The following is a 27,238-nucleotide window of genomic DNA, read 5'->3' as shown; positions in this document are numbered from 1 at the left end:
CTATAATACTTCTGCAAACAGTCTAGCACCCAGCCCTGTAAAGTGCTTTTCTGTCGGACACCTCTGAAAGGAGGGTGGGGAGAGTCTTTTGAGTTTATGTTCAGCCCTTGTAACTTAACTAGGGAAAGCATCACAGAGAACTCTTAGAATTATGAAGGAGGGAGTTTGTAGTTGCTAAGTAACCAGCAACATTATTAATCTGATTGCACACATACAGTGGCACAGGGGAGAATACAGGAGGATCGTGCACAGACATGTATCCCTGGGATTCCCATGAGTTTCCAGGCCCTCTGAATGCAGAATGTGATGGAACTCAAATTGGCAGCTAGAGGGAATGACGGCTGCTTCAACTACTAAATCCCCCAAGTTGTTAAATCTGGGAGCTCAGCAGTCAACCATGAAGCGCTTCTGAAATCCACATCAGTGTTTCTATTGGTAGATCTTTTTTTATTAGGGCAGAATGAGCCTGGGAAAATAGGTTAGTAGATTTGCCATGGCAGCCTGCTTTCATTTGCACTACACATGGCACTCCAATAGATGGTGCTCACTATATTGCCATTGTTGCAGTTCCAAGCAGATGCCCTTGGTTGTGAAAGGACCCCCTTCGCAGGTAACGGTTTGCCAACATGCTGCTGAAATATCATCTATCAATAATACACATGAAGGAGAAATGTCCTGTAATACTGGAAACTCAGTTATGCTTCCAAAGCCATGGATAGAGAGCATTGGGAGGAACATGTCAAAATCAAACACACTGCAAATATAATGCCTTAATCAACCTTGGTCAGCCTGGTACTCTCCAGAGGTTTTGGATTACAACTCCCAGCAGCCACAGCATTCACCAGGGAGTTATTTCTTGAATTATCACAGCTATAAAACTTTTACCATTCCGTCGCTGGGCTTCTCATTCTTTGAAGAAGGGCTGTACCTCAGTGGCAGAGCATCTACCTTGCATGCATGGGGCCCCAGTTCAATCCTTAGCGGCATCTCCAGCTAGGATTTGGATAAGACTTCCTGCCCGAAACCCTGGGGAGTTGTTGCCAAGTCAGTACAGTGGTGCCCCGCAAGACGAACGCCTCGCAAGACGGAAAACCCGCTAGACGAAAGGGTTTTCCGTTTTGGAGGCGCTTCGCAAAACGAATTTCCCTATGGGCTTGCTTCGCAAGACGAAAATGTCTTGCGAGTTCCTGCAGGTTTTTCCCCCTTCCCCCCCCTTTCCTAAGGCGCTAAGCCGCTTATCAGCTGATCTGCTGATAAGCCGCTTAACAGCTGATTGCTAAAAGCCGCTAAACCGCTAATAGCGCTAATCCACTAAGCTGTCAATGGGCTTGCTTCGCAAGATGAAAAAACCACTATACGAAGAGCCTCACGGAACGGATTAATTTCGTCTTGCGAGGCACCACTGTATACACAATACTGAGCAAGCTCTACCGGTAGTCTGGCAGCTTCCTATGTTCATTCTTCCAGTTTGCTCCACCATCTCTTCTTTCTGCAGTTTTCTGCCATCTCCTTTTTCCTCTTTCTGTTATAACTTGGACCAGGTTTTGCATATCTCAGTTAGGTCCATTCCTTTTAGTGAGTCTACTCTGAGTAGAATTGAGTTGCATGCATTTCTCTGTCTGGAACTTTAGATCAAGGAAATGTCCTGTTTTCTGTTTTTTGCTTACCACCATTGTTTCAGTCCTTTGGTTGTACCAGGGACAAGCAGAGGCTCTAATGCCTTGGGGTTGACTCCAATTAAGTTCTACTTGTGGTAGACACATTAAAATGAATGGATCTTAGTTAGACCTACTTAGGGTAGATTTATTGAAACTAACACTGAATAGAACCTGTGGTAAAATCCCACGGGTTGGTTGCCTTTTTCCTGTATGTTCCTCTGTGGGTTGAGATCTCTTTCCTTCAGGAAACATTTCTTCCTTTCCAGGTTACAACTCTACCAAACTCTCTGGTTGGAAACACTGTCCCTCGGCAGCGGATGCGGAAGAGGGCCAAAGTATTGTCCTTGGCCAAGAGGTATTGGGGGATGCAGGGACCTGTGGGTTGTGTGAGTTTAAATGGGGAGGAAGAAAATGAAGGGACCTCAACAGGGACCTCTTTCCCCCGATGGCCTTGTTGTGAGGTGAACCAGTTCTGCTTTATTCCCTATAGGATCCTGCGGTTCAAGAAGGAGTCCCCCACCCTGCAGCCGAAGGAGCCTCCACCCTCTCTGCTCGAGGCAGATTTAACGGAGTTTGACGTGAAGAATTCCCACTTGCCCTCCGAAGTCCTTTACATGCTTAAAAATGTCAGGTAAGGGCAAACGTGATGAGAGAACTGGGCTGGTGGGGGCTGAAGAGAAGCAACTTCCCTACCATTAAAGAGTTTGCAGAAAGATTGGATTTGACATGTCCTCAGTTTGAGGAGAATAAGGATTGACACACCGGGACCGTATAACCAGCTTGCCATGCTTACTAGCAATGAGCAGGCCAGCCCCTCTAAGAGGTTCATTAGTGAGGCACAGTGGCAGCAATGTCTGCATCTTAACCCCTTGCATTTGGTTTTCTCCTTTTAAAAATAGGCTTTGGGTTGCTCTCTAACTTAAACTAATAGAGTCTGCCAGTGAATCCTTCTGCTGTTGCCCCTGTTACAGGCAACTCTCTGTTTGCACAGGGGTTGCGATTTGGGTCATCACACATGTTGGTAAAGCATGTGCAAGCCTGCCCCACCCTTCCCTGCCCTGTACTGTCCCTGCCCCCTTCTGGGGGTTAAAAATAGTGCACACATTGGCCGTCACTCGCCAATATGCAAAATGGTCACCACCTGTACTTTCAAAGTAGCAGCTGCGGCAACCTCCTGTAGCAGTGAGTTTCCCCCTCTATGGACTCATTGCTGTTTTAGGCCAGGAGCAGGATGTCTGGTGCGCAAGCTCCTTCTCATCTTTTTCCCTGCAGGGTCCTTGGCCATTTTGAGAAGCCTCTCTTCCTGGAGCTCTGCAAGCATATGGTTTTTGTCCAGCTGCACGAAGGGGAGTACATCTTCCGCCCGGGGCAGCTGGACAACAGCATCTACGTGGTGCAGGATGGAAAGCTGGAAGTCTGCATCCAAGAAAGTGTAAGGATAGCTGACAGGTCCTCAACATACATGGCCAAACTGCCAGTTAACACAGTATCGAGCAGTAAAGCATATAAGATAAGGAGCAAATAATAACAAAGTCCCCTCTTTGCTTGGCAGAGTCAGAGTAGACACTACTGGGCTGTGGCAGGTGGAGGCATGCTTTGACCTAGTGTAAAGAAACTTCTAATTTTTCTGTTGAGAGGCCCGCTGGCTGTATAATCGGTAGCTACCAAAGTTCTGCCTGTCTTGGTTTAGATCTCATATAACCCTTGTTTTAAAAGGGCTTTAAAACCAGCTGCACTGGTTGCTAGTTCATTTCCAGGCCCAATTCAAGGTATGTAGGTTAGTGTTTAAAGCCCTAAATGACTCAGGCCCCAAATACCTAAAAGGCCGCTTTCTTCCATACAGACCCTCTCGGGTGATAAGATCAACAGAGATTACTCCCTTAGCTTTGGCCTGCAAGAGGGTATTCTCTGTGGCAGCCTTCCCACAGAGATGTACCTGGCACCTTCATTATATAGCTTTTGGCAAAGACTAATAAGAATGAGGCGTCTTCCCATCCTTGGGGTGGTGGTTATGCCTCCTAGATCCTGCAGCGTGTGGGTGGTGGGAGCCAGTCCCATAAGCGTATGCCAAGCTGAGCTTTGTGTTGAAAGTTGCCTCAGACACAGAGTTTGTGTCTGCCTTATTTCTTCTGCTTTTTTATTACTTGCTTTTCAAGGCCAGTCACTCCCAGAGACACACACAGAGGTCTTTGAACTTAGCTTGTAATTATGTAGCTGAAATGTGGTCTCATTATTCTCCCCCCCCCCCCCCCACAATAGGATGGTACAGAGGTGGTGGTCAAAGAAGTCTTGGCGGGAGACAGTGTCCACAGCCTCCTCAGCATATTGGATGTCATCACGGTAAGCCAAAGCCTATGACTCTGGCTCTTTGATGTCTTTATCCTTTGATACAAAGGTGGGGAACTATAGGCCCAGGAGGTGAATATGGCCTTCTAAATCTCTCTGGTTCTGGGGACTGTTTCAGGCCACATCCCTCACCAGCCTTGTGTTACCCTCTCCTTGAGTGCCTTTGCCTGATCATGCTTTTCATTTGCTTGCATGGAGACTAGAGAGGGGTGTGTTTGTGAGTGAACTTTAGGCTTGTAAAATCCCCCCTTTTTTTCTTCCTCCTCCTCCTCCTCCTAGATCACTTAGGAGGTTTATTTTGACTTTGTGTGTTAATTTGCAAAAAATGTTAGACAGCTGAATTTTTCTTGCCTAGATGTAGTCATTGGGTCATTTGTGGCTCCTTTTCGACTTGAAAGGGAGAACATGTACCCAGTTTCTTTAATTGTTTGCATTTTCCCCTCATAAATTTGCCACAAAGCAAGCCTGTATTCACCATAGGCAAGTGATGCTCTTCCAGACTACATCACATAGCCCAAATGTCTGCCTGGTGTGTTTAAGATAAGTTCATTACTCTAAGCAGCCCTCTGCAAGCCAGAGTCTTTCGCCTCTTTCTCCCTTTGGAGCTGCCAGCAGGGCTTAAAAACTAAGCCTCCCAAGTTCCTGCCCTGGGTTGTGCTTTAAAAACAACAACAACAAAAACCTTCTGCAATTAAGAATCGATCAGCCAGTTGGGAGCTGAGCAGGATTACTCAGCTGGATTACTTTTTGTTTCCCTCCACTAGCTGTAGGAAGAATGTGCTGTGAAGAGAGTTTTTTTCTTGGTGTGGGGTGTGATGCTAGGGGATTCAGGGGTTAGATGTTAGGAAGGTCTGATGATAGTGAGAGAAAGGAGAGAGGGTTTACTAATAAGTACAAAGGAAGTTGCTTTCAAGTAGTGCCCGCTGATTACAGTTTTTGGGTTGGGGAAGGGATGTTGCTATTATTTGTATTGTTATTCTGTTCCTTATTAATTTATATACTGTTTATATACCAAAATGCCTTCTAAGCAGGTTTTTTTTTAAAAAAAAATCTATGGTATCAATTAAAATACATGATAACAATTCCATTGGGGGCACTAAAACTTCCTTAATTTAACATACACAAGAAAACAAACTATTTAAAAAGTTTGTTTGTTTCTTTATGGCATTTATATCCCATCTTTTCCCTCCAAGAATCTCAAGGTGGTACACGTGGTTCTCTCCCTCCTCATTTAATCCCCACAACAGCCCTGTATATCCCAGGTCCTATTCTGACACTCTGACCATTGCACAACACCAGCTTTCAAAATTCATTCCTCAATACATAAACTCCACATGGACTGGTGGCAGCCCTCTAGAGTTTCAGGCAAGGGCATTTCCCAGCCCTATCTGGAGATCCCATTGGGGATTGAACCTGGGACCTTCTGCATGCAAAGCAGAACCTGTACCACTGAGCTACGACCCCTCCCCTTCAATAATGATAATTATGATAACAACAATTAAAGGCAAAGGGAACTCTGACCGTTAAGTCCAGTTGCACTGGACTGATTGCTATTCGCGTATGCGCAGGAGTGGCGATTGCCGTTCACACATGCACAGAAGCGGGCAATCGCCACCTGCGCACAACGGCGCCTCGCCCAGTGACCCGTTTCGACCTCTGGACAGACCTCCGGAATGGATTATGGTCGCAAATAGAGGTTCCACTGTATTTCCTTTTTGTCAATAATTGTAATGTATATTTTATGTTATTTGTAAATGTTTTATTTACAATTAAGCAGCATGTACATTTTTGCAATAAATAAAAATACAAAATTACTGCATAAATATTTATTGTTAACATTTGATTTAAATGGTACTGAACCTGTTTCCCAGATTTACCAAAGTGTTAAGTGGAATACTCGTTAAGGGAATACTTCATTTTAATTAGAGTTCTCTCAAATTCCTGGAAGGGCAAGGCATAAACTTTTATATGAAATGTCTTGCTTGTTAGGGTCATCCTGCCCCATATAAAACAGTTTCTGCTCGGGCGGCGATGCCTTCGACGATCTTGCGCCTCCCAGCCAATGCATTCCAGGACGTCTTCCAGAAATATCCTGAGACCCTTGTTAGAGTTGTACAGGTGAGGCTGGTGCTGTTACGGGAGGGAGTCCTCTTAGCTTTAGGGCAGGTATGGGGAATCTTTGGCCTTCCCATCATTGTTGCTTAATTGCTGCTCTCATCAACCCCAGCAAACATAGCCAGTAGCCAGGGGTGATGGGAATTGTACTTTACTAACATTTGAAAGGCCACAGGTTTTCCACACCTGCTTTAGAACAATGGGTGTGGAAATGGCCTGAGAGTGAGGCAGGGTGTCTGCCATAGGTGTCCCGATTGGAGGCAACGACACAAAGATGTACTCTATTTTTCTGTGTATAAGATGCCCCCATGTATAAGACACCCCCTGTTTTTGGGGACTCCAATTTAAGGAAATGGGGGGAGATGGCCCAGGGTTGTTCAACTTTGCGGGGGGGGGGGAGGGTTGCCCAGAGTTGTTGAGGCTTTTGGGGGGAGGGTTGCACAGAGTTGCACGCTAAGGGTCTGCCCGATCGCCACCAACAGCCGGCAAACACATGCACAATTGCCACAGCAGAAGCCAATCCACAGCAGCCCTTGCTGCAGCCACTAATCACCAACCCAATTGCCAAAGCAGCAGCCTATCCAAAGCAGCCCTTGCCGCAGCCACAAATCATCCACCCAATTGCCGCTGACAACCTTCTGCTCGTGGCTGCAACCATTCACCCATCCCCACTCTGCACTATCCGTGTATAAGACAAGCCCCAATTTTGAAGATTATTTTAAAGTAAAAAACCATCGTCTTATACACGGAAAAGTACGGCAAGTTCCTTGGGAAGTTCTGTCCCCTTTTCCTCTTGGGGGCAGGGAGGTGAGATATGAAAATTTCCCTGTGCTCTTCTGAGCATCCATCTCAATTCCTCTCTCCAGGAACAGACTTTGAACCTAACTATAGTGAGGGTTCTCCTTGAGTCCAGGTGTGGCTAACCATTTGTCTGTACCTGATCCTCCTGCTCTTAGATAATCATGGTGAGGCTTCAAAGAGTGACCTTCCTGGCGTTGCACAACTACCTTGGACTGACTACTGAACTCTTCAGCTCTGTAAGTGAAGACTGCTCATTTAGAAGCAAAGAGAATTATATACTTCCACTTAGGCAAACACCAGCTTAGTCTCATTTTTTGTACTGAGACCCAGCATGATTCAGAGGTTGTTATTTGTTTGTTTAAAGCATTTTTATGTCAAACCAGCTCCTGAAAAAACTTGCCTAAAATAAGTGCAGTCAAGACTGTGCCTGCCCACAAACTTGCATTTTAAAATACACAATGCAAAAAGAAAATCGGGGCTAGGGGTGGGTGGGGAGGATAAGATGCAAACTTGGAACCTGTTCTTAGAATTAGTGTTAGACTCAGGTGGAAGAGACTTGGGTTCTAATCACTGTGTGACCCTGAAGACCTTATTTCTCTACCTAGTCTACTTCACAAAGCTTCTATGGGGATAAAATAGTATCATCACCACCACCCAGAGGATGTTAAGGAAATAAGAAGAGCCTTGCTGGATCAGAGCAATGTTCCAGCTCATCCAGCATTCTACTTCCTGCAATGGTCAGCAGGAAGCCTCTGAGAAGTCCACAAGCAGTGCAGGAAAGCAACAACCATTCTCAGTTTTGCACCCTGGCAACTGAATACTACATGAATTTTTCTTGGTCCTCAAGCCCATGATCATCTTGAATTCTTGTGGCTGTGAGTTCCATAGATTAATTCTTCCTTGTGTGAATAAGTCCTTTGTCTTGTCCATCCAGAACCTGCTACCAAACAATTTCATTGTCTGATGATGCCAGGTTCTGGCATCCTAAGGAAGAATGCAACTTTACATTTCATATGACATGTGCTTTTAGGAAATGCCGGTCATGTCCCCCCTTATGTTTCCCAACTCACTGGGGGTGAAACTCAAATGCAAGCAACAAACCAATGTAGAGACTTGTGCTAGGAAAAAGGTGCCATAGGAAGTGTTAATGAGCCATTTTCTTCCATTAGTGAGCTACAGAGCCCATGATGACTCCTATATTCCTTTAATCCAGGGGTGGCATACCTTCTGCATGTGCTCCTCTCCTTGGCCTAGTTTCATGCAAGTGGAGAAAAGCTCCACTTCAAGCAATCATTTCAGACCCCTGGCAAGAATGATTTGCCTCTTCCCCTGGCAGCAAATTGGGCAGGGCAGGTGAGGGGGAGAGAGAAGAGAGAGAGAGAGAGAGAGAGAGAGAGAGAGAGAGAGAGAGAGAGAGAAGGCTGTGGTTCCCCCTCCATCACCAGCAAGCAGATTACCTCCAAGGGACCCTGGCCCACGAGAGACTCCCACCCCCCAATTTGTGTTACAGTAGCTTTGGCTGAATCTGCTGCTTAGCCCAGAGAGTGATGTAGACACCCATTCCTCTGAGCACAGGCCATCAACGCCTGTGGGACATCCTACTGATGTGAGATGAGGAGATACATTTTCCATAATAGTTTTCAGTAGTAGCATTGAGTTTAGGAACACAGCACAAGAGTCCGTTAGGTGCAATAATGTCTATACTGACCACCAGGAGCAGCAGCTCTATGGTGTTTCAGACCAGGAGTCTCTCTCCAGGGATTGAGCTTGGAACCTTCTACATGCAAAGCAGGTGCTCTATCCCTAAGCTCTTGGACTGTGATGCTTCCTGAGCTGAATGGTACCTTCTTGGGTCTCTGCATTCTGCCCCTAATAGGAGAGCCAGGCCATCCCACTGGTGTCAGTTGCGAGTGTGACCTCTGGTGCAAATGCTGGCAGAGCAGTGAAGAGGCAGGTGTCCAATCTGTCGGAGGAGGACCGGGTGGAGAAGCTGGAGAAAACAGGTTCTGTAGAGACGGGTAAGGATTACCTAAGTGGGAATTGCTCTTGGGAACAACCTTGTGGGACATGGTTTTTCAGCTCTGTGTCAGCAAATACTCCTTTCTTAACTGGGGGTGTGGAACCTTAGGCTTGGAGCCTGGGGCCATTCAAGCCTCTTTATCTGCCCCTCAGGACTCTCTTCAGGTCAGGCTCCTCCCCTCATGCCACCCCTCTTCACCAGCCTTCCTTCATGCCCTCCTTGAGCTGCAATGTGTCCTTGAGCTCTGATGATAAAGTGTCAACTTCCTGGGGACTTGGTTGCCAGAGCACCCACAAATTTCCCCATGACGGGGCTGAACACCCACAAATTTCAGTGCCAGGGCCATGCATGCTGTGTGGCACCCACAGCCTCGGGTACCCACAGTCACAGGGCTAAGCTGGCACTCCTGGCTCTGATAATGCCTCTTGTTTGCCTGGCTAGAGAACAGATTGTGTGTGTAGAAACTAGCCTACTATAAAAAGGTAAAATTGACAGTTGTTGTTCTGCCCACTTTGTCTCTGGCCCTACCCACTGCTGGCATGTGGCCCTCAGAAGTTTTCCCCAGAAGGTAATATGACCCTCAGGCTGAAAAATGTTCCAATTCCTCAGTGGTAGCAGTTAAAACCATTCTATTTAGGAGCAGGCCCTGGGAGTGTGCTTCCACCGTAGACTAGGGAAGGGTGGAGCCAAGGATAGGCATCATTGGGCACCTTCCGAGAACTGTGCTTTGGCAGGGGCTCCGCATGTGACTCTTAGTTCCCTCCCTTTCCTCAGTGCACCTGCGCATCAAGCCCACACAGCTGACCATGGAAGCCGGGCAAAAAGCAACTTGTTACTATATTGTCTGTTGTTGTGTTCTGTATCGCAGATGCAGGGAGGCCTTCCATATCTGAGAACCCTCTCAAAAGGAGCTTGTCCTTGACATCATCCTCTGGATATTCTGAAGGTGAGTGTGAACCATTGAGGGGGAAACAGTGAGTGTGAGGAGCTTCACCATGGCACTGAATGCCCCCTAAGTTCACTTCCTTTTAAAGAATTAAGATTTTACATTTTGTCACATTGCTAAGCAACAAGATACAGTATAGAACAAAATATACACATTTTCTGTAGATTTGAGGTTGGCTTGTATAGGAGTTCAAATTGCTTAATTTGTCACATTTCTAGGTTCATGGCAGTTCCAGTTCCCACATAGAATCACAGCAACCAAAGACCTTTGCAGTGCGGAGGAGCCCCACCTTCTCCTTTTTTGCAATGAGCATAATAAAAATCTACCAGTTCACAAACAATGTGCCTTTTAGTTTCATCCCTTGCTATTTTCAGTTTAGTGGTTAATTTTTCTATCAGCGTTAATTGCCAGATTTTTAAATATATATACCTTGCAGCCAATGCTTCACCCTCTAAGGATTTACAATAATTGGCTATCAGTAGCCTGGCTGTTCATAATAGATGGTCAATGAAGTTTCATATTGTCTCCTTGGTTAAGATTAAGTGCTGCCAACTCTGGACCTTTTACCACGTTCTGTCCAGTTATCTCTCCAATTTCTTTGAATACTTCATCCCAGAACATGACCACCTTATCACTGATCTGCCATATGTGCTGAAGTGAACCCAATGTCATGGTGGGCAGAGCCAATGTGGGCCTCTCTTCTGAGACCAAATTGATCCTAAAACCACTGCCACAGCCTTTAACAGGGTGGGCCAAGATTCTGTAGAGCCAGAGTTCCCAAAGTGGGCAGTACTGCCCCTGGGTGGTAGTGGGTTTACCTAGGGGGCACTAAGAGGCAGGGGGGCACTGAACAGGGTATGGGGCACTGGGGATGGTCTATGGAATCTAGGGGGTTGTGGCCAGAAAAAGTTTGGGAACCACTGCTGTAGAGGGTGATGTCTTCCCTCTATCTTCCCTCTGCAGGAAGCTTGACTAGCAGCAAGCTGGACTTGGACATGGCCTACGAGAGAGCCAGAGTTGCCTCTTCTTCCTCCTCTTCAGAAGTGCTTTCCAGCAATGTCACATGCAAGGTAGATTTTCTGAGCCTTCCTCCTCCTCCTCCTCCTCCTCCTGTAGAGGCATTAGCTAGCTTTACAGTTTTTCCTGCATCATGATTTTTGCATAGCACACACACATATCATGATTCACAATATATTGCCAGGTCAAAAATTATGAAACTGATATCACAGTATGGAATTCAAACCGGTTTTGGATGATATATCAGTAAATCACGCAGCCATAACAATAGTATACCCATTAAGCTGCCCTCTGTTTTTGCTCCGACTGGAAAGAGCCAGTCCCTATGTGGCCTTCACAGTGTTTGGTGAGAAATTGCTGAAGCAATAAACAACTATTCTACTTTTAAAAGACAACTGAAGGCAGCCCTCTTTAGGGAAGTTTTTCATGTTTGATGCTGTACTGTTTTTAATATTCAGTTGGAAGCCGCCGAGAGTGGCTGGGGAAACCCAGCCAGATGGGCGGGGTATAAATAATAAATTATTATTATTATTATTATTATTATTATTATTATTATTATTATTATTATTGCCTCTTGAATTGGATTGAGTGAAAGAAAGATTGAATCCTTTTGCCATTAAGTAGGGTCGCCATACAGTGGTACCTTGGTTCTTGATCTTAATCCGTTCTGGAAGTCAGTTCAACTTCTGAAATGTTTGAAAACCAAGGCACGGCTTCTGAATGGTGCAGGGGCCCCAGAAACAATAGCTGACAGCTGCATCAGATGTTCGGCTTCTGAAAAACATTCGAAAACTGGAACACTTACTTCTGGGTTTTCGGTGTTTGAGAACCAAGGTGTTTGAGAACCAAGGTGTTTGAGAATCAAGGCATTTGAGAACCAAGGTACCACTGTATTTCAAAAAGTAAAAACCATCATGAAAGTTGACTTGCCTAAGACCCAGGACAAAGTGCCACCCTTCAGAAATTCCCCCCAGATATCAATTCCTGGTAATGTCTGGGAAAATCCGGACATATGGCAGCCCTACATTAAGCATTCTTTTGGGGGTTTACATGTAATGGGGGAAGTGAAGGTTAAGGAATGAAGCAGTTGCTAAGAAGTCCCATGCAGGGTTTTTGGCTTATGTGGCCACAGTGTGCCAGGTGGTATTCAGCACAGCATGGAAAATTTAACCTCTGGTGTTTCTGCTTCTTTAAGTCCATTTTGAAGAAGACGGTGACGGTGACAGAAATGCCCTCGGCCATCTTCCACTATACACAGGACCACCTCTCAGCCCAGGAGCCCAGTGCCAGGAAGCAGTCTGAGGCCATCTTAGAAGCTGCCAAGATGGACCTTTTAACCTTGATGAAGTTGGATGTGAGTCATGGGGAGGGCCAAACTGGGTTTGCATAATTCCACACTGTAATGAAAGGCAGTCCTGAGTGCAGCCATGGAGAAAATGTTTATCCAACCTCTGCTGGATGGGGAAATGAGCTTTGTCAAAAAGTGGCTTTAGTAATGATTTAAACAAAGCGGGGAGAAGATCTTTTCAACCTCCAAGAAATGTAGGATTTGCCATGCTTCATCCTTCAATCACTTTTTGAAACTTTGTAAGAAACATGACCTGCAATAAAATGTTCAGGGTTTCAGCTTTTTCATGCCCTTTTCCAATATACTCCATTCCTTCCCTTCCTCCAGCAACACACAGTCAGCATTCTTTGCCACTGAGCATGCTCAGTCCTCACTGACATGCTTTGAGTCGTTTCTTCTTCCCCTACCCAATGACTTTTTAAAGTATTACCTACAAACTCTGGGGTTTTCCTCCAAGCCTGCTGATACTTCAGTCTCTGCACAGATGTGGGGTTTTTTTGCCTGCATAAGAGGGAATTTGCAGTGGTCTTCAACTGGTGGATTGGGACCCACTAGTGGGTCATGGCCTGATCCAATGTGTGGGTCACAGCAGGAGAGCAATGCATGGTGGAATATCAGCACAGCTGTGTTTGCCATCAGTGAGGAGAACGGAGCGGGGCCTTTGTGCCCAGTGTTGCATCACTCCCTGTCACTATCTGAGCCAGCACCCAGAACTTACTCAATTTGCTATGGCTTTTAATGGCACTGTCTGCAACAACCCCAGATTAAAATTTAGTGCCTAGGAATGTTGAATGTGGGTGTTTCCCCCCACTTCTTCTATATGACAAATAGATTATTTTAATCCAAGTCCACACACCACAGTGAGCAACCAGGACATCTTGGGAACTTTACTAGCCAGGATGTTGTTACCTCTCCACATCACGTTTGATTTTCCAGCTTTCAATTTGACTGTGTGTGTCTCTTTTCTCACCCACTTAGGACCCCTGCCTTTTGCATGGGAAAGTGACCCTGCATCAGGTTACCGCTGGGACAGTGGTGTCGAGGCAAGGTGACCAGGTGAGTCCCTGCATGCCACTTTCCTATGTGAGTCAAAACAGGGCTTGTGGGGAGCTTCACCTTCTCTGATCTCTAGGGTTCATTCTGAGTTGCCACTATGCAGCCACATGAAGCTCCATTCAACCAGATCACATCGCTGCCCCGTCTTGCTTGGTATTTGCTACTCTGACACGTGGCCGCTCTCCAGGGTCTTGGGAAGAGAAAGGGATTTCCGTCTGCTGCCTCCTGGTCCTTTTAATGGAGAGACGGTGGGAACTGGACCTTTTGCTTGGAAAGCAGATACTCCACTACTATGCTCTGACTGTTTTCCAAAGTACATAAGAAGCTGCCTTGTATATGGTCAGACCATCTAGCTCAGTGTTGTTTACACTGACCAGCAGCAGCTCTCCATGGTTTGAGGCAGGGAGTCTTTTCCCAGACTGACCTGGAGATGCTGGGGGTTGAACCTTGGAATATCTGTGTGTAAGGCAGATGCTATGGGCCTTGGCCTAAAGTTGAAGTAAGAATTTACTTCAGCTGTGGGCCTTGGCCTAAAGTTGAAGTAAGAATTTAGTCCTCACAGTCCTGTATTTTACATAAGAACCTCTTAGGCTGGCTCATCTCGAGCCAGAGCATTGGTCCATCTAGCTCAGTTCTGTTTATACTGACTGGCAGCAGCTCTCTACAGTTTGAGGCACTGAGTCTTTCCCCAGCTCTGTGTGGAAATGTTGGGGCTACCTGAGTCCTTCAGCATGCAAAACTTGCACTTCTTCACGGAGCTATGGCTCTTCAACTCTTAGAATAGATATCGGGTAACCTTTAGCCCTCTAGGTGTTGCTGGACTGCAACTCCCACTTCCCCCATATAATCCACCCCTGGCTTTGACTTTGCAAACATAGAAACAGGTGGTACCTGATACAGAGGAACAGACTCTGCTTCTGCCCTTGCAGGATGTCAACATCCGATTTGTGATCTCAGGAATGCTTCATGTCTATCAGCGGAAGATTGACTCAGAGGAGGAGACCTGCCTGTTCATCACCCACCCTGGGGAGCTGGTGGGGCAGCTGGCTGCCCTTACGGGAGAGCCCCTCATCTTCACCATCAAGGCCAATCGTGATTGCAGCTTCCTGGCCATCTCCAAGTCGCACTTCTATGAGTGAGCCCTCCCCCCCCCATCTCCTTTGATGTGTTTGCAAGTATTGCTGGAGGAAGCTAGGAATTCTAAGCCTTGGTTGAATGAATCATACCTCTAGGCCAGTGCCCTCCTGATGCTTAAGACTGCAACTCCCATCAGTCCCAGCCAGCATGAACAGGGTTGGGGATGATGGGAGCTGAGATGCCTGTAGCATCTTGAGGGTATCACAATGGCTACATTAAAATCTTAAAGGCATAGAAGAATCAGTGTCGAGGTTAACAGCAGCACAGAACAGCAGGGCAGGAGTGAAGAAAGTCACCTACGTGACCAAAGGCTCAGGTAAAGAGTTGTGTCTTGACCAGTTATCAAAAACCATTCAGTGACGGTGCAAGGTGCACTTTGGAGGAATCCTGGTTGTTTCTGTGCATGTAGCACTATTGAGGTTTTTGCCAGGTACTGCTTATGCACTTTCTAACCTATCTTTCCAACCTTAAGGACTAGCACCTTCCTTTTATTTATTTAAATGCCAGGATGCCAGATTCGGTATGCAGTGTTGTTTTCCATACGTGTACTGAAGGACAATGCATTTCATATGAATCTGATCAGAGCTTTGCTTGGCTCCCCTTTTTGTCTAGCTGCAGCCAATGCTCTGCCTCCAGAGCTTGAATGATGACCCATTCCTCTCCCAGAAAGCTTTCCCCTTCCCCCTTCCTTCTTCCCCCAGTTGAGGCAATGCCACGAAGGCTAAGTGCTGTGAGGGGTAGTGGGAGGAAACAGTTCAAAGCCAGCCCTTGTCTCCAGCCCAGCTGTGGGACCAACTAAGGCAGCAGCCTGTTAGCAGTACCAAGGCCCATCTCACCCTCTTGTCAGGGAGCTCTGCCACTGGGTGTGCCCCTGCCGTGGGATTTAAGTACCAGGCAGATGCCAGCTAATTACACCATTTCCCTGAACTCACAGCTGTGATTCAATAAATAAATGCTGGGTAGCATAGGGCAGGGGGCTTTTGAATCCCCCTTCCCAGTATCTAATTAAGCCATCACCAGGGGGCTTGGGAGCCACCAGGGAAGGCGGGAAGTTGTGAGATGTGTGGTGAGTTGCAAGCAAAAGGATCAGGAAGCCTTGGATCATGTCTTCCCCAGAAACCGACTGGCGGGAGCTTTGCCTTTTTATTTTTAAAATTATTTCTATTAAACAACGAAAACAGACTATATGCAGAACAGGAAAAACAAACAAAGCATTAACAGCATAATACTAATAAATTAAATACAAAGAACTTTTGATGCCATTTTTGTTTTCTTTTTTCCTGTTTCTTTCAATGTAAGTTGCATTTTTATACCTCATTTATAATTTAATAATTGCACCCAACTCATTTACTCCTGATTTTTTCTTCTTCATTGGAGACTGCTGCTCCTTTTTGTGCATTGAGGATCATGATCTCCCCCCCCCGCATCCTTTTCCTCTCGTAATTTGAGCACTGAGACTGTGGCTCACGCCCAAGTCTCTTAGTAGCCAGTGGCCATGAAAAAAAGCTGACTTGTATGGAGTCAGACCATCAGTCCATCTCTAGCTCAGTATTATCTACCCTGACCAGTAGTGGTAGCAGCTCTCCAGGGAAGTCTCTCCCAGTCCTGTCTGAAGATGCTGGGAATCAAACCTGGAAACTTCTGAATTCAAAGTGGATCCTCTGTCACTGAGCTGTGGCTCTTCCCATATCTCCTGTGGTAAAGGATGCTGCTGCCTTGTTTTCTAGTATGTGTATGTTTACAGTCTTACAGGCCACAACCCTTTTTTGCTTTTCCAATTAATATAAATGGGTTGTAACAGAGTGAAATTTGAGACAAGCATACTTAAAAGGATAAAACAAGCCCCTGATTATTTGAAATGTTTGTTGGCTGGTTTCTCATTCCACTCTGTATGCTTGACCTTAAAAAAACAAAACAAAACACTTCTTGTTTTTTAAAATATTTTATTACTGCATCTGCCTTAAGGGCCCCATTCAGTTTGAAAAGCAGAGTAATAACAGGGAAAGGAAAGGAAAATAAATGTAGCCCTTTCCAAAATGGTTCAGAATGCACTTGCCTCCCAAGCAATCCAGCAAACAGAAGTCAGGGTGACTGCCAGAGTTTAACTTTTTGAGGGGTGGGTGAATAGTGGAATCAAATTACCCAGCAAAGCTAGCAGAAGAGTTTTGGACTGGGATTTTGGACCTTCCTTCCTTCTCTTCCCTTTCTCCCTCCCATCCTCCCTTCCTTGCTAGGCAAATGCTGCAGTTAGCCATCTCTGTGCCCTCTGAGGCCCAACACTCTTCCTAACTGCCAGACCTTGCCTTTCAGGATAATGCGGGAGCAACCCACCGTCGTGCTGGGTGTGGCTCATACAGTTGTGAAGCGGATGTCATCTTTTGTGAGGCAAATCGACTTTGCTCTGGATTGGATGGAAGTAGAAGCGGGACGGGCTGTTTATAGGTAGGGTGCGTGCAAAATGGAAAGCTTGTGTACCCCTTTGCCCCCTCCCCCTGCAAAATTGAGGATGGGGGAACCTACCCAGTGGTCAAGCTTTTCTGTCCCTTGCAGGAGGCAATAGGGTAGATGTGGGGGAAAGCTGTGCAGAATAGGAGCATTTCCACATGAAAGTCTATAGAGGGGACTGCTAGGAACACAAGCATGTATTGAAATACTTTCTTGCTTTAAAACCTCTTGAGCAAATTTGCCTATGGATATGCTGAATGCCAAAAGGTGCATTAGTTTTGGCTTATTTTTGCTGCTGTTCTTGTTTTCAAGCCTTTTGCATTTTGTGCATTTAAGGAAATTGTAATAAAAATTGTAAATTAAAATAAACTTGTGCGTGGAAAGCTAGTCTGTTTGTAGGATTCTGCCTGGGTCTTTTCTCTGACATCCAGGTTTTCCATGTGCAGGGAGTTCAAATACTCCCATGTATGTTTTTATACAAAAATAGGAGGTAGAAAACACGCAGTGGTCAAAAGCAGTACAGTCCCTGCAGGTTAGCTTCCTGTGGCTTTTCTGGCCCAGTCTATTGAATATTCCATAGACCTAGACTGCTCTGGGCCTGCCAGAAATCAGGCCAGAAACGGAGATTGTGCTTTTAGGGTCTTTCCCTCCTGTAACTGGTGTGTCCTTCCACAGGCAAGGGGACAACTCAGATTGCACCTACATTGTGCTGAACGGGCGGCTCCGCTCTGTCATCAGGATGGATGATGGGAAAAAGCAGCTGACGGGGGAATATGGCCGCGGTGACCTGATTGGCGTGGTAAGTTCCTCCTGGCTTGTGAATTAGATTGGGATTGAGACCTGTTTGAACCAAACCCATTTTCTGAGTTGTTGATGGCACTGGAGGCAGCAGGTTGCAGTAGGAGCCTAAGCAGCTTGGCCTTTCCCTAAGGAACGAGTTGTTCAGGCTGAGCAGCCCATCCAGCTGCTTTATAGAGCCAAATGGAATCCTATGGGTTCCCGTTGGGCCACCTGACCAACCCCCAACAATGATGGGGAATCTGTGGCTCTCCAGATGTTGCTGGGCTACAGTGCTCATCCCTGATCACTGACCTTGGCTGAGCACGTAGTTTTGCATCATGTATGATTGGAACATTCAGTCATTTCCGGAACAATAGAAGCTGCCTTATATTGAGTTGGCCCATCTTGTCCCGTAGTGCTGACTTGGCAATTGCTCTCCAGGGTTTCAGGCAGGATCTCTCCCATCACTACCTAGAGATGCTGGAGATTGAACCTGTGGCTTTCTGCATGGTTTTAAAACATTCTTATTTTATATTTTAAAATCATACCTCTTATTGCCTGTGTTCTCAGATGTGCATTAGACTTCTAGAGATATATCCAATTAATGTTGCTTGGCTGCTGGAATCTACGATTAAACTTTGGTTTTTTTAAAAAAGGCATGCTTCTTACATCTTAATAACCCCTTTTCAAAAATAACAAGCTCAAGCCTGACATTCTGGCTATAATATCTGTTCCAACAAGAGGTGTGCAATCTTTATAATGCGTCATGATCTTTTAAATGCCTCAACTCTGCTGGCAGCAGAATTAATTATGCATGGAAGCAGGGATGGCGATTTTTCTTTTGCTTTAGCGGGCTGCGGAATTTATCGTATACTGCTGTGGAATTTTGGTGTGTATGTGTGTAAAATTCATATAATTTCAAAGCGCAAAGTCCTGCTGTCCCTGACAGCAAACTCTGAAGGAAAACAAAAGGTTTGAAAGGCACTTCCAGAGCAGTATTCAGCCCAGGAGCTGGTGATAAACTGCCACAAAGATTAAATTAAATTAGCAAGTACTGCATTGAGCCAGCTTGTGAGGCAGTGAATTTCATTTTACGCTTCAAGAGATAGAGGAGTATTATAGCCTGCTCTAAACATTCTGGTTAATTCAACTCATAAATATTAGCATGATGGGACAGCGCAGAGAGAGCAAGAACTGGCAGATCAGGCCATTCAAACTTGTTTTGGCCAGGATGCAAAGATCCACACTGCTAGGTCTATGCCCTGAAGATGAGGTTCCTTAGCTCATCCAGCAGAGCTTTTTTCTACTGCTGCCACTGAAGTGGGATTTAAGAATTAAGTTTGAGTCAGCACTGTTTGGGTCTAAAGTAGTTCACTGGAGCCAGGCTGTGGAATGTTTTCATTTTTTTTAATGGTTAAATTAAATCATGCACCTTTCATCTGATTACTGTTTTTATATCACTTCTGAATGCACCTCTCTTGGGCCATATTCACACCATACATTTAAAGCGCTTTTGTTTGTTCAGGGTGCTGAGAGTGTTAGGAGATTCCTATACCCCTCACAGAGTTATGATTCCAAGAGTTCCCAGGAAAGAGAGATTGACAGTTAAAACAACTTTGGGAATTGTCCTCTCATTGGCTTCTGGTATAGCAGATACAAGATGATCAAATTAGCTTCAGCTTAGAACTATGACATCCTAACAGAAGTGCAAATGTACAATGTATAAAACATTTGATGAGCTTGTATCTCATAAACTGATACAAAAGTTGGATCAACCATACTTTGGTTATTACAGCAATCACAGTAGCAGCTCTCACCCTGAGGGTCAGTTAAAGCATCACAAAATCTAGATAAAGCTAAAAGCAGAAGGCGTGAATATGCTTTTCTACATCTGTTAGCTAATTATCTCAAAAATTTGACAATCTTTTTCACTATTCAAGAAGCAGGGAGGGCTATTAGCTGATTTAAAGAATTTGTAACTGATTGGTTTTATTTCTGTAGTCTAAATAAACTAGCATAAAGCCAGAACTTCAGTAGAGATGGTACTTTTGAGAAATGTGGGAGAACATTAAGATAAGCACAAGCTACTTCTAATTTTAGAGAGTTTTTTTTTTTTTTAATCATTTTTTTCCAGTACAGTAATGGCCAAGAACAAATATAGCCATCAGTATACAATAGAACTTTGCTAATGAAGAGTTGCCCCTGCTGGTTAATCAGCCGATCCTTTAGCGAACTAGTTTGCTGATCTTACCTTTTTTTAAAAATAAGTTTTTAAGGTGTACAGCCTTAGAGATAATCTATGATTCCAATTCAATCCATGATAAACTAATTGTGGTATTAATTCATTTTTTTCTAATTTCTGATGAAATCCAAGCAGGACCAGTAGCTCAAACAGTCAAATTATTTTATTCATGAAAGGATGGGGAGATTAGCTCAACCCTCTGTGAGCCAGTATGGTGTAGTGGTTAAGAGCGGTAGTCTCCTCATCTGGGGAACCGGGTTCGCGTCTCCGCTCCTCCACATGCAGCTGCTGGGTGACCTTGGGCCAGTCACACTTCTGTGAAGTCTCTCAGCCCACTCGCCTCACAGAGTGTTTGTTGTGGGGGAGGAAGGGAAAGGAGAATGTTAGCTGCTTTGAGACTCCTGAAGGGGAGTGAAAGGTGGGATATCAAATCCAAACTCTTCTTCTTCTATTTAAAAATATATATTTATCTTTCTGTTTTTGGCTTGGCCCCCAAGATTGCTGAGCAATGAGCAGAGTTGATACTGTAGGCAGTTGCAAAAGTTGTGCCCCTGCTATCCAAAGAACAGATTTGTTTTTAGGGCTTTTTATATTTTTAAAAATTGCTTACAAATTCATCCTCTTTGTCCATTGTTGTCCTGATTTCAATGGAGAATCATAGAATTGTAAAGTTGGAAGGGATCCTTCAGGTCATCTAGTCCAACCCCTGACAATGCAGGAATCTCAACTAAAGCATCCATGGCAGATGACCGTCAAACCTCTGCTTAAAAAACGTCCAAGGAAGGAGAAGGACAGGTGGGGAATTTCTGTGTTCCTTCAGATGTTGATGGACTGCCAGCTCCCATCATCCCTGACCATTAGCTGCACTGGCTGGGCAACAACATCTGGTCTTGCTGCCCCTGTCACAATTCCACAGGTGTGCAAAATACTACTACTAGAGTGTTAGTGAGAGAATCAGTGTGGGCTGTGGCCGCTCAGAATATGGTTCTGTGCCGAAGTTTTTAATGCAGGAAAGTTGTGGGGGTCATTTTTGAGGGTGAAATGCGTATGCAACTGGGGGGGACCAAGTGGGTGAAGGCTGGATTAGGTTTTTGAAATATTGTACGTATATAATAAATCAAATTAGTCTTCAGCTCCTGTTGGAACAGGGTAAACAGACCCAAATGGCAAGTGACGTCCATTCACTTAACAGAATCCATTAGTTGCTAAGCACTGGACTGGCTCAAGTGTTCTTTCTCTCCATTCTTTCTGGGCTGCTACCGCTTCTCATGGGGCAGCCTGCCACCAAAAGCCAGGTCAGGTTCCGGCACTGGAAAATGTCAGCGCTTCCCTCAGGGCAGGGAGCAATGTCACTTCACTTAGCATGAGGTTTCATTAAATGATGATTCACTCTGTTCCTAGGTTTGAAAGTGGTAAACAGGCAGTGGGAGCGCCATTTTTTTGTCGAAAGAAGGCATGGCCATATCTCTTCATTTCCTTAAAAAAACAGCATTGATCCATTTGATCTAAATGTTGGTTTCTTGAAGACCTCTTGGAGAAGAGAGGCCTCCCCAAATGTGAGGTGAATTAGGCAGTTCTGCTGGCTCCTGTCAAACAGAGGCTCTTACTTGTGAGTAAGAAATAGATCTTTATTCAGGAACGTAATGGTGTAGGTTCAGCGGCAGACACAGTGACGATTCAGAAGCAGGGCAAGAAGTTCAGAACTGGACAAAAGTGACACAAAATGTCCCATCAAGTTCCATCCCTCTTTCTACCAAGTTTTTAAAGACGAAGAGGTTCTCAATAGTGAGACTCTCACCTTTCAGGAATGTTGTTCTTGCAAGTGTGTTCTCTGTCAGGGTGGATGAGTCTGCTCTCATCTGCAAAGGTGGTGCCAGGTTCTAAGTGACAATGCTTCACACTTGGTTCAGTCATAACCACCTCCTGTCCAGCCCACTTCCCCTATCAACTAATAGTTGAAGGATACTCACATTCATGTGGGGGATTCTCGCATCTCAGTTCAGCTTCCAAGTCACACTTTGCTCTTACATTCGAGATGGTTTACCTGTAGAAATTGTGCATAGTATGTAGGAAGTGTACAGAGAAATTTCTCCCATAATGATAAAATGCACAGGAAACCACTTCAATACTGAGTCAGAACAATTGGTCCATCTATCTCAATATTGTCTGCACTGACTGACAGCAGCTCTCTGGAGTTTAGGGCAGAGAATCTCTTTCAGGCCTACCTGGAGATGCTGCTAGAGATTGAACCTGGGACATTTTGCTTGCAAAGCAGGTGTTTTACCCCTCAGCTATAGCCCTACCCCATGAAAGAGTTACCCTATGAAATGTGATGAGAAGAAGGATTCAGGACAGCCAAAAGAAGTGACATCTTCTTACAGTGCAAAATAAACGTATGGAGTTTGCTGCCCTCAGATGTGGGGTGACCCATGGCTTTGAAGCAGAGATTAGACAAAGGAGGAGCAGTCCATCAGTGACTATTAATCACAATGGCTGTAGGCAGTATTCATGTCCAGAGGCAGGCCGCCTAAACACCAGATGTGTTGGGGGAGGGGCCGACAGTAGGAGTGCATTGCCAGGGTGCTTGGGTGGCTATTATAGGAATCAGGATACTTACTGGATGGACCTTTTTGGTGTGATCCAGCAGGTCTCTTCTTGTATGAAACAGGAAGAACTCTGCACTCAGAGGAGCCATCCTTGCATTTCTGTGTGAATCTAAAAGTTCTTTACAGTACTTATTTTATTTTTGTAAATTGCCTCCCAATTTTTGAAGGAGCAGTGACTCAGAGGGACTCAATAGGAAGTTTCCTCTAGGCCAGGGTTTTCCAGACTTGAGTCTCCAGCTGTTTTTGGACTATAGTTCCCTTCATCTCTGACCACTGGTCCTGCTAGCTAGGGATGATGGGAGTTGTAGTTCAAAAACAGCTAGAGACCCAAGTTTGGGAAACCCTGGTCTAGGCAATTCTGCTGCATCTCAGGATGGGGAGCAATTCTTATACTTGATGTCATGACTGGGCTCAGTTACCCATTTCCCTGCAGAGGCTGATGGGAAAGAGGCAAGCCCAGAGCAGTGAACTATGTCAGAAGACAGCAGACAGGACTACTCTTTTAGGAAAGAGGAGCGTTGGTTTATTAAGAAAGAACTACTTAAGCAAGTCCCCCCCCCCAATACACTGTTTGAATACTTTGGGCTTGGGAGGTAGGATAGGGCTGTGCATATTACTGAAATCAAACAAAACTTCACTTCCTGCTCTCTTATGAAATCAATCAAAGATATGGGGCAAAAGAAAACAGAGAACTGAACAAGTTCAGCTAGAAGCAGAGGTTACGCCTGCTTTGTGCTATGTTTTGGTTTGCCAATGCTATGGCAGTTGCTGGTACCACAGCAGCGCTACGGCGATTACCACTGCCATCTCAGCAGCAACTTTCTCTTCTCTCTATCTTAGGTTGAAGCCTTAACCCACCAGCCCAGGGCAACAACAGTACACGCAGTTCGTGATTCTGAGCTGGCCAAACTTCCAGAGGGAGCGCTGACTTCGATCAAACGCAAATTCCCCCAGGTAAGCTAGTGGGCTCTGTCATAGCACAAAACACTCTTGTTCAGCAAGGTAACCACCATTTTGTCTTGTGGGCATGGCTTAGAGTAGCCTGGATTGCCCATTTTGCCTCTAATGCCTTCCAACCTTTTTTTTTTGGGGGGGGGGGTTTATATCCCACCTTTCCTCCAAGGAGCTTGATGAGGCATACATAGTTCTCTTCCTCACCATTTTATCCTCACAACAACCCTGTGAGGTAGGTTAGGCTGAGAGGCAGTGACTGGCTCAAGGTCATCCAGTGAGCCTCCTGGCTGAGTGGGGATTTGAACCAGGGTCTCCCACCAGGTCCTAGTCCAGCGCTGTAACCACTATACCACACTGGTACTCTGGATATCAGTTGTTGGGGAACATAGTGGGAGAATGAGACTGCCATTGTGTCCTTCTTGTGGGCTTCCTAGAGGAATCTGACTGACCACTGTAAGAACAGGATGCTGGACTGTGATGGGCCAGGGCTACTAATTAATGTATTTAAATGCATGCAGTTTGTGGAATCTAGCTTTTCTAAATCAGAATTTGAAGTATCTTCTAGGCTGTAGAATTTATTTATTTTTACATTTGCATTACCCACAGTTTATTAATCCTGCTATCCCACCTGTTTTCCAAGGAACTCAGCATGCCATCTAATGATTCTTCACCCTCACTCCCCCCTTAACCCTCATGACAACCTTGTGAGGTAGGTTACATTGGGAAATAGTGACTGGCCCAAGATTCATTGAAGTTTCTTAGGAGGCCAGTACCTGGTGTCACTTGGGAATTCTAAGAAGACCAAAAAATGTTCAGTTTTTAAATCAGTGAAGTTTTTGAGAGGTCCAGCCTGCCATGTTGATTCACAATGGCACCCAGTTGTATCCAAATGTAGATGAAAACCTCATCCTTGCTCTCAGAGGCCATCATTTGATTATGATATCTTAAGAAGCATCCAAATATGTAACAAATAGAGAACTTTCCAAAACAAATTGCAGAAGCAGGAATTTGAACCATTGTCTCCCTGGGCCTGGCTTGATGCTTGATATCGGAGTCAAATGTCTACATCCTTCTGGCAATGCACCTTTATGTTCGGTTTATATTAAGGGTCTATTCCTTTGGCTTACCTGTTCCTTTTATTTCTAAAAGGTGACTCGGTAGAGGCACACTTGTGCTTTTCAAAAAAAGGAATCCAAGATTTTCCCCTTGGGTCTAGTATGTGCCTTGTGCTTTTAAATTGAAGCGCAACTTACTGTGAAATTCAACAGCTGGGCTATCAAAAACCACCTGCTTGATGTGATGATGTGGGCCCAGCCAACCTTGCCAGGAATTCAAAAAACATTCCAGCTCAAGGTGGGTGGTCAGGCTCTAGATTCCTCCTCTTCCTTCTCTGCATCCCGGCACAGTGTGTTACACAATTGTCAGACAGAATAAAAACACATGTGCACATGTATCTAGTTCAGTATTGTCTGTGCCAAAGTTGGTCCTCCAGATGATGTCTGATTCCAGGGCCACATTCACATGATACATTTCAAGCACTATGGTATCACTTTGAAGAGTCATGGCTTCTCCCAAGGAATTCTGAGACATATAACTTATTAAGGGGGTCAAGAGTTGTTAGGAGACACCTTATTCCCCTCCTAGAGCTACAGTTCTCAACTTTTCCTGTGAAGCGGGATCCATTGTGAAGCCACTCTGAGAATGGTAGCTCTGGTAGTGGAATAGCGGGATCTCCTGACAACTCTCAGCAGCCCTGAACAAACCGCAGCTCCCGTAATTCCTCGAGGGAAACAATTATTATTCAATTACTTTAAATGTATGGCATAAATGTGGCCCTACTCGCATCATCCATGACTATTGACCACACTGACTTGGACTGATGAGAGCTGGAATCCAACATCCACTGTAGGGCCACAGATTCCTCCACCCTCAGTCTGTGCTGATTGGCAAGAGCTCTCCAAGATTTTGGGCATGACTCTTTCTCAGTCCTTTCTGGAGATCCTTGGAATTGAATCTGGAGACCTTTTGCATGCATAGCTGGTGCAGTAACCAATCAGTGATGGGCTTTGTGGACATCTTCAGGCCCATCACTTGAGTCGTGGGCAGGAGGAGTTGTTGAGATCATCTGCTTTGATGCCAAAAAACTTTTGACTTTTTCGAGAGCCAGAGTGGTGTAGTGGTTAAGAGCGGTAGACTCGTAATCTGGGGAACTGGGTTCATTTCTCCGCTCTTCCACATGCAGCTGCTGGGTGACCTTGGGCTAGTCACACGTCTCTGAAGTCTCTCAGCCCCACTCACCTCACAGAGTGTTTGTTGTGGGGGAGGAAGGGAAAGGAGAATGTTAGCCGCTTTGAGACTCCTTCGGGTAGTGATAAAGCGGGATATCAAATCCAAACTCTTCTTCTCTTCTTCTTCTCCCACTGCCCCCATGGAATTAGCTCAGTTTGTCTATCAACACAGGCATCTTCCCAGTTACATGCAATTGACTCATACGCGACTGTGCGGTTCTGGGAAATCAATCAATCAGTTCAAATCAATTCAAATGGCTGGAGAGAGCTGGAAAGTCCTTGTGGCTTGAAAGGATACCCTCCCCAGAGCACAAAGGCTTAAAAAAAGAGAAAAGGACTTATGGGCTCCAAAATGGCACACAGAAGCTGTTGCTGCTTCCTGCACTACCCTATCCAACAGTTGTTGGGCGAGAGGCTGTATTACAGTGGGCTCAAGCGAGCTGTTCCCTGCCCTTTCTGGCGATCTTGAGGCAATGGTACAGTATGGGTTGCTTTTTGTTAGGCAGGGTTCCGAAGATCTCTGAACCATTTTTGTTGTAAAAGAAGAAGAAATCACCTTAGTTCCCCCCTCTGATGGGGCTCCTTATTTACAAGCATTTACGTAATCCTTGCATAAGTGGGGAGTCGCTTGTACATAATTATGTGTTGGTTTTAAAGAGCTGCTCTCTGTTGGTCCCCTCATTGATGAAAGGCTTATTGATCACAGTATGCAGGACCAAAACTGATTATATTGGATCTGGAAGGCAGTAACCTTTTGACTCTTGTCTGACCTTTTGACTCTTCCTAACCCCACTTGATGGCATTTTCCCTCTGCTTTCAGAGTTTCTGCCTGCTGCTGTCCTGACTATTAACTTGCAGACTTCCCTTCTCTTTTCCCTCTCCCTCTCTGCCTTCCCCCTGCCTTTGTTTGTGTTTAAAGCCTCTTTTGCTCCTCTATATTTAGAATATAGCTCCATCTGTGTATTATTTGCCAGCAACACTGTTATTGTCTTCATATGGAAATAGGGCCATGGAACTAGTTTTTTGGTTTTTTTTTAGCTTAATAGGCAGTGGAGGTTGGGGAAATTCTTTGCCCCAAACCAGGTCTTGTTTTGGGTTTTTTAAAAGTAGGTGAATTACAGGCGCTATGAAAAGCAGGCTGTCAATCAGCCCGTGTACTGACAAGCATCTGAGATTAGCTTAGGGGCAGGGGTGAGTAGCCTTTTTTCTGTCGGGGCAGGCAGACTGAATACCAGTGCTGCCCAGGGCTAGAATCAAAGATGGGGGGACGGTACCAAATCCAAAAATAGGTTGGACAACCCCCCTCTCTTTTAACCCCTTTTCTCTATCTCTCTTTTACCCCCATAGCACCTAAAGGAATGTGAGGGCCACAGGCAGCCCTAGGGTTACTGAAAGGGGCATTGGGTATCTGACTTCCATGCAGAAGGTCCCAGGTTCAGTGCTTCAGGGAAGGGCTGGGAATTTCTCCTGCCTGAAACC

General features: G+C 45.4%; 1 protein-coding gene across 6 annotated transcripts in view; it reads left to right on the top strand.

The window, feature by feature from the left end:
• Positions 1-27,238, top strand: part of PNPLA7 (patatin like domain 7, lysophospholipase) — a 106,576-nt gene that overhangs the window by 20,616 nt on the left and 58,722 nt on the right. For all 6 annotated transcript variants that reach the window (XM_079961557.1, XM_079961556.1, XM_079961555.1 and 3 more), the window contains 15 exons: positions 1,925-2,013; positions 2,149-2,289; positions 2,931-3,090; positions 3,918-3,998; positions 5,994-6,122; positions 7,076-7,156; positions 8,797-8,938; positions 9,809-9,886; positions 10,850-10,956; positions 12,099-12,257; positions 13,230-13,307; positions 14,237-14,442; positions 16,755-16,886; positions 17,565-17,688; positions 23,358-23,471. In XM_079961557.1, coding sequence (XP_079817683.1) covers positions 1,925-2,013; positions 2,149-2,289; positions 2,931-3,090; positions 3,918-3,998; positions 5,994-6,122; positions 7,076-7,156; positions 8,797-8,938; positions 9,809-9,886; positions 10,850-10,956; positions 12,099-12,257; positions 13,230-13,307; positions 14,237-14,442; positions 16,755-16,886; positions 17,565-17,688; positions 23,358-23,471 — 1,821 coding nt within the window. The remainder of the gene's footprint in view (positions 1-1,924; positions 2,014-2,148; positions 2,290-2,930; positions 3,091-3,917; positions 3,999-5,993; positions 6,123-7,075; positions 7,157-8,796; positions 8,939-9,808; positions 9,887-10,849; positions 10,957-12,098; positions 12,258-13,229; positions 13,308-14,236; positions 14,443-16,754; positions 16,887-17,564; positions 17,689-23,357; positions 23,472-27,238) is intronic.

Source organism: Podarcis cretensis (genome assembly GCF_951804945.1).
Source record: "Podarcis cretensis genome assembly, chromosome: Z".
Taxonomy (NCBI): domain Eukaryota; kingdom Metazoa; phylum Chordata; class Lepidosauria; order Squamata; family Lacertidae; genus Podarcis; species Podarcis cretensis.
The sequence above is the reverse complement of the archived record's forward strand: the minus strand, read 5'-3'. Positions and strand labels throughout refer to the sequence as shown.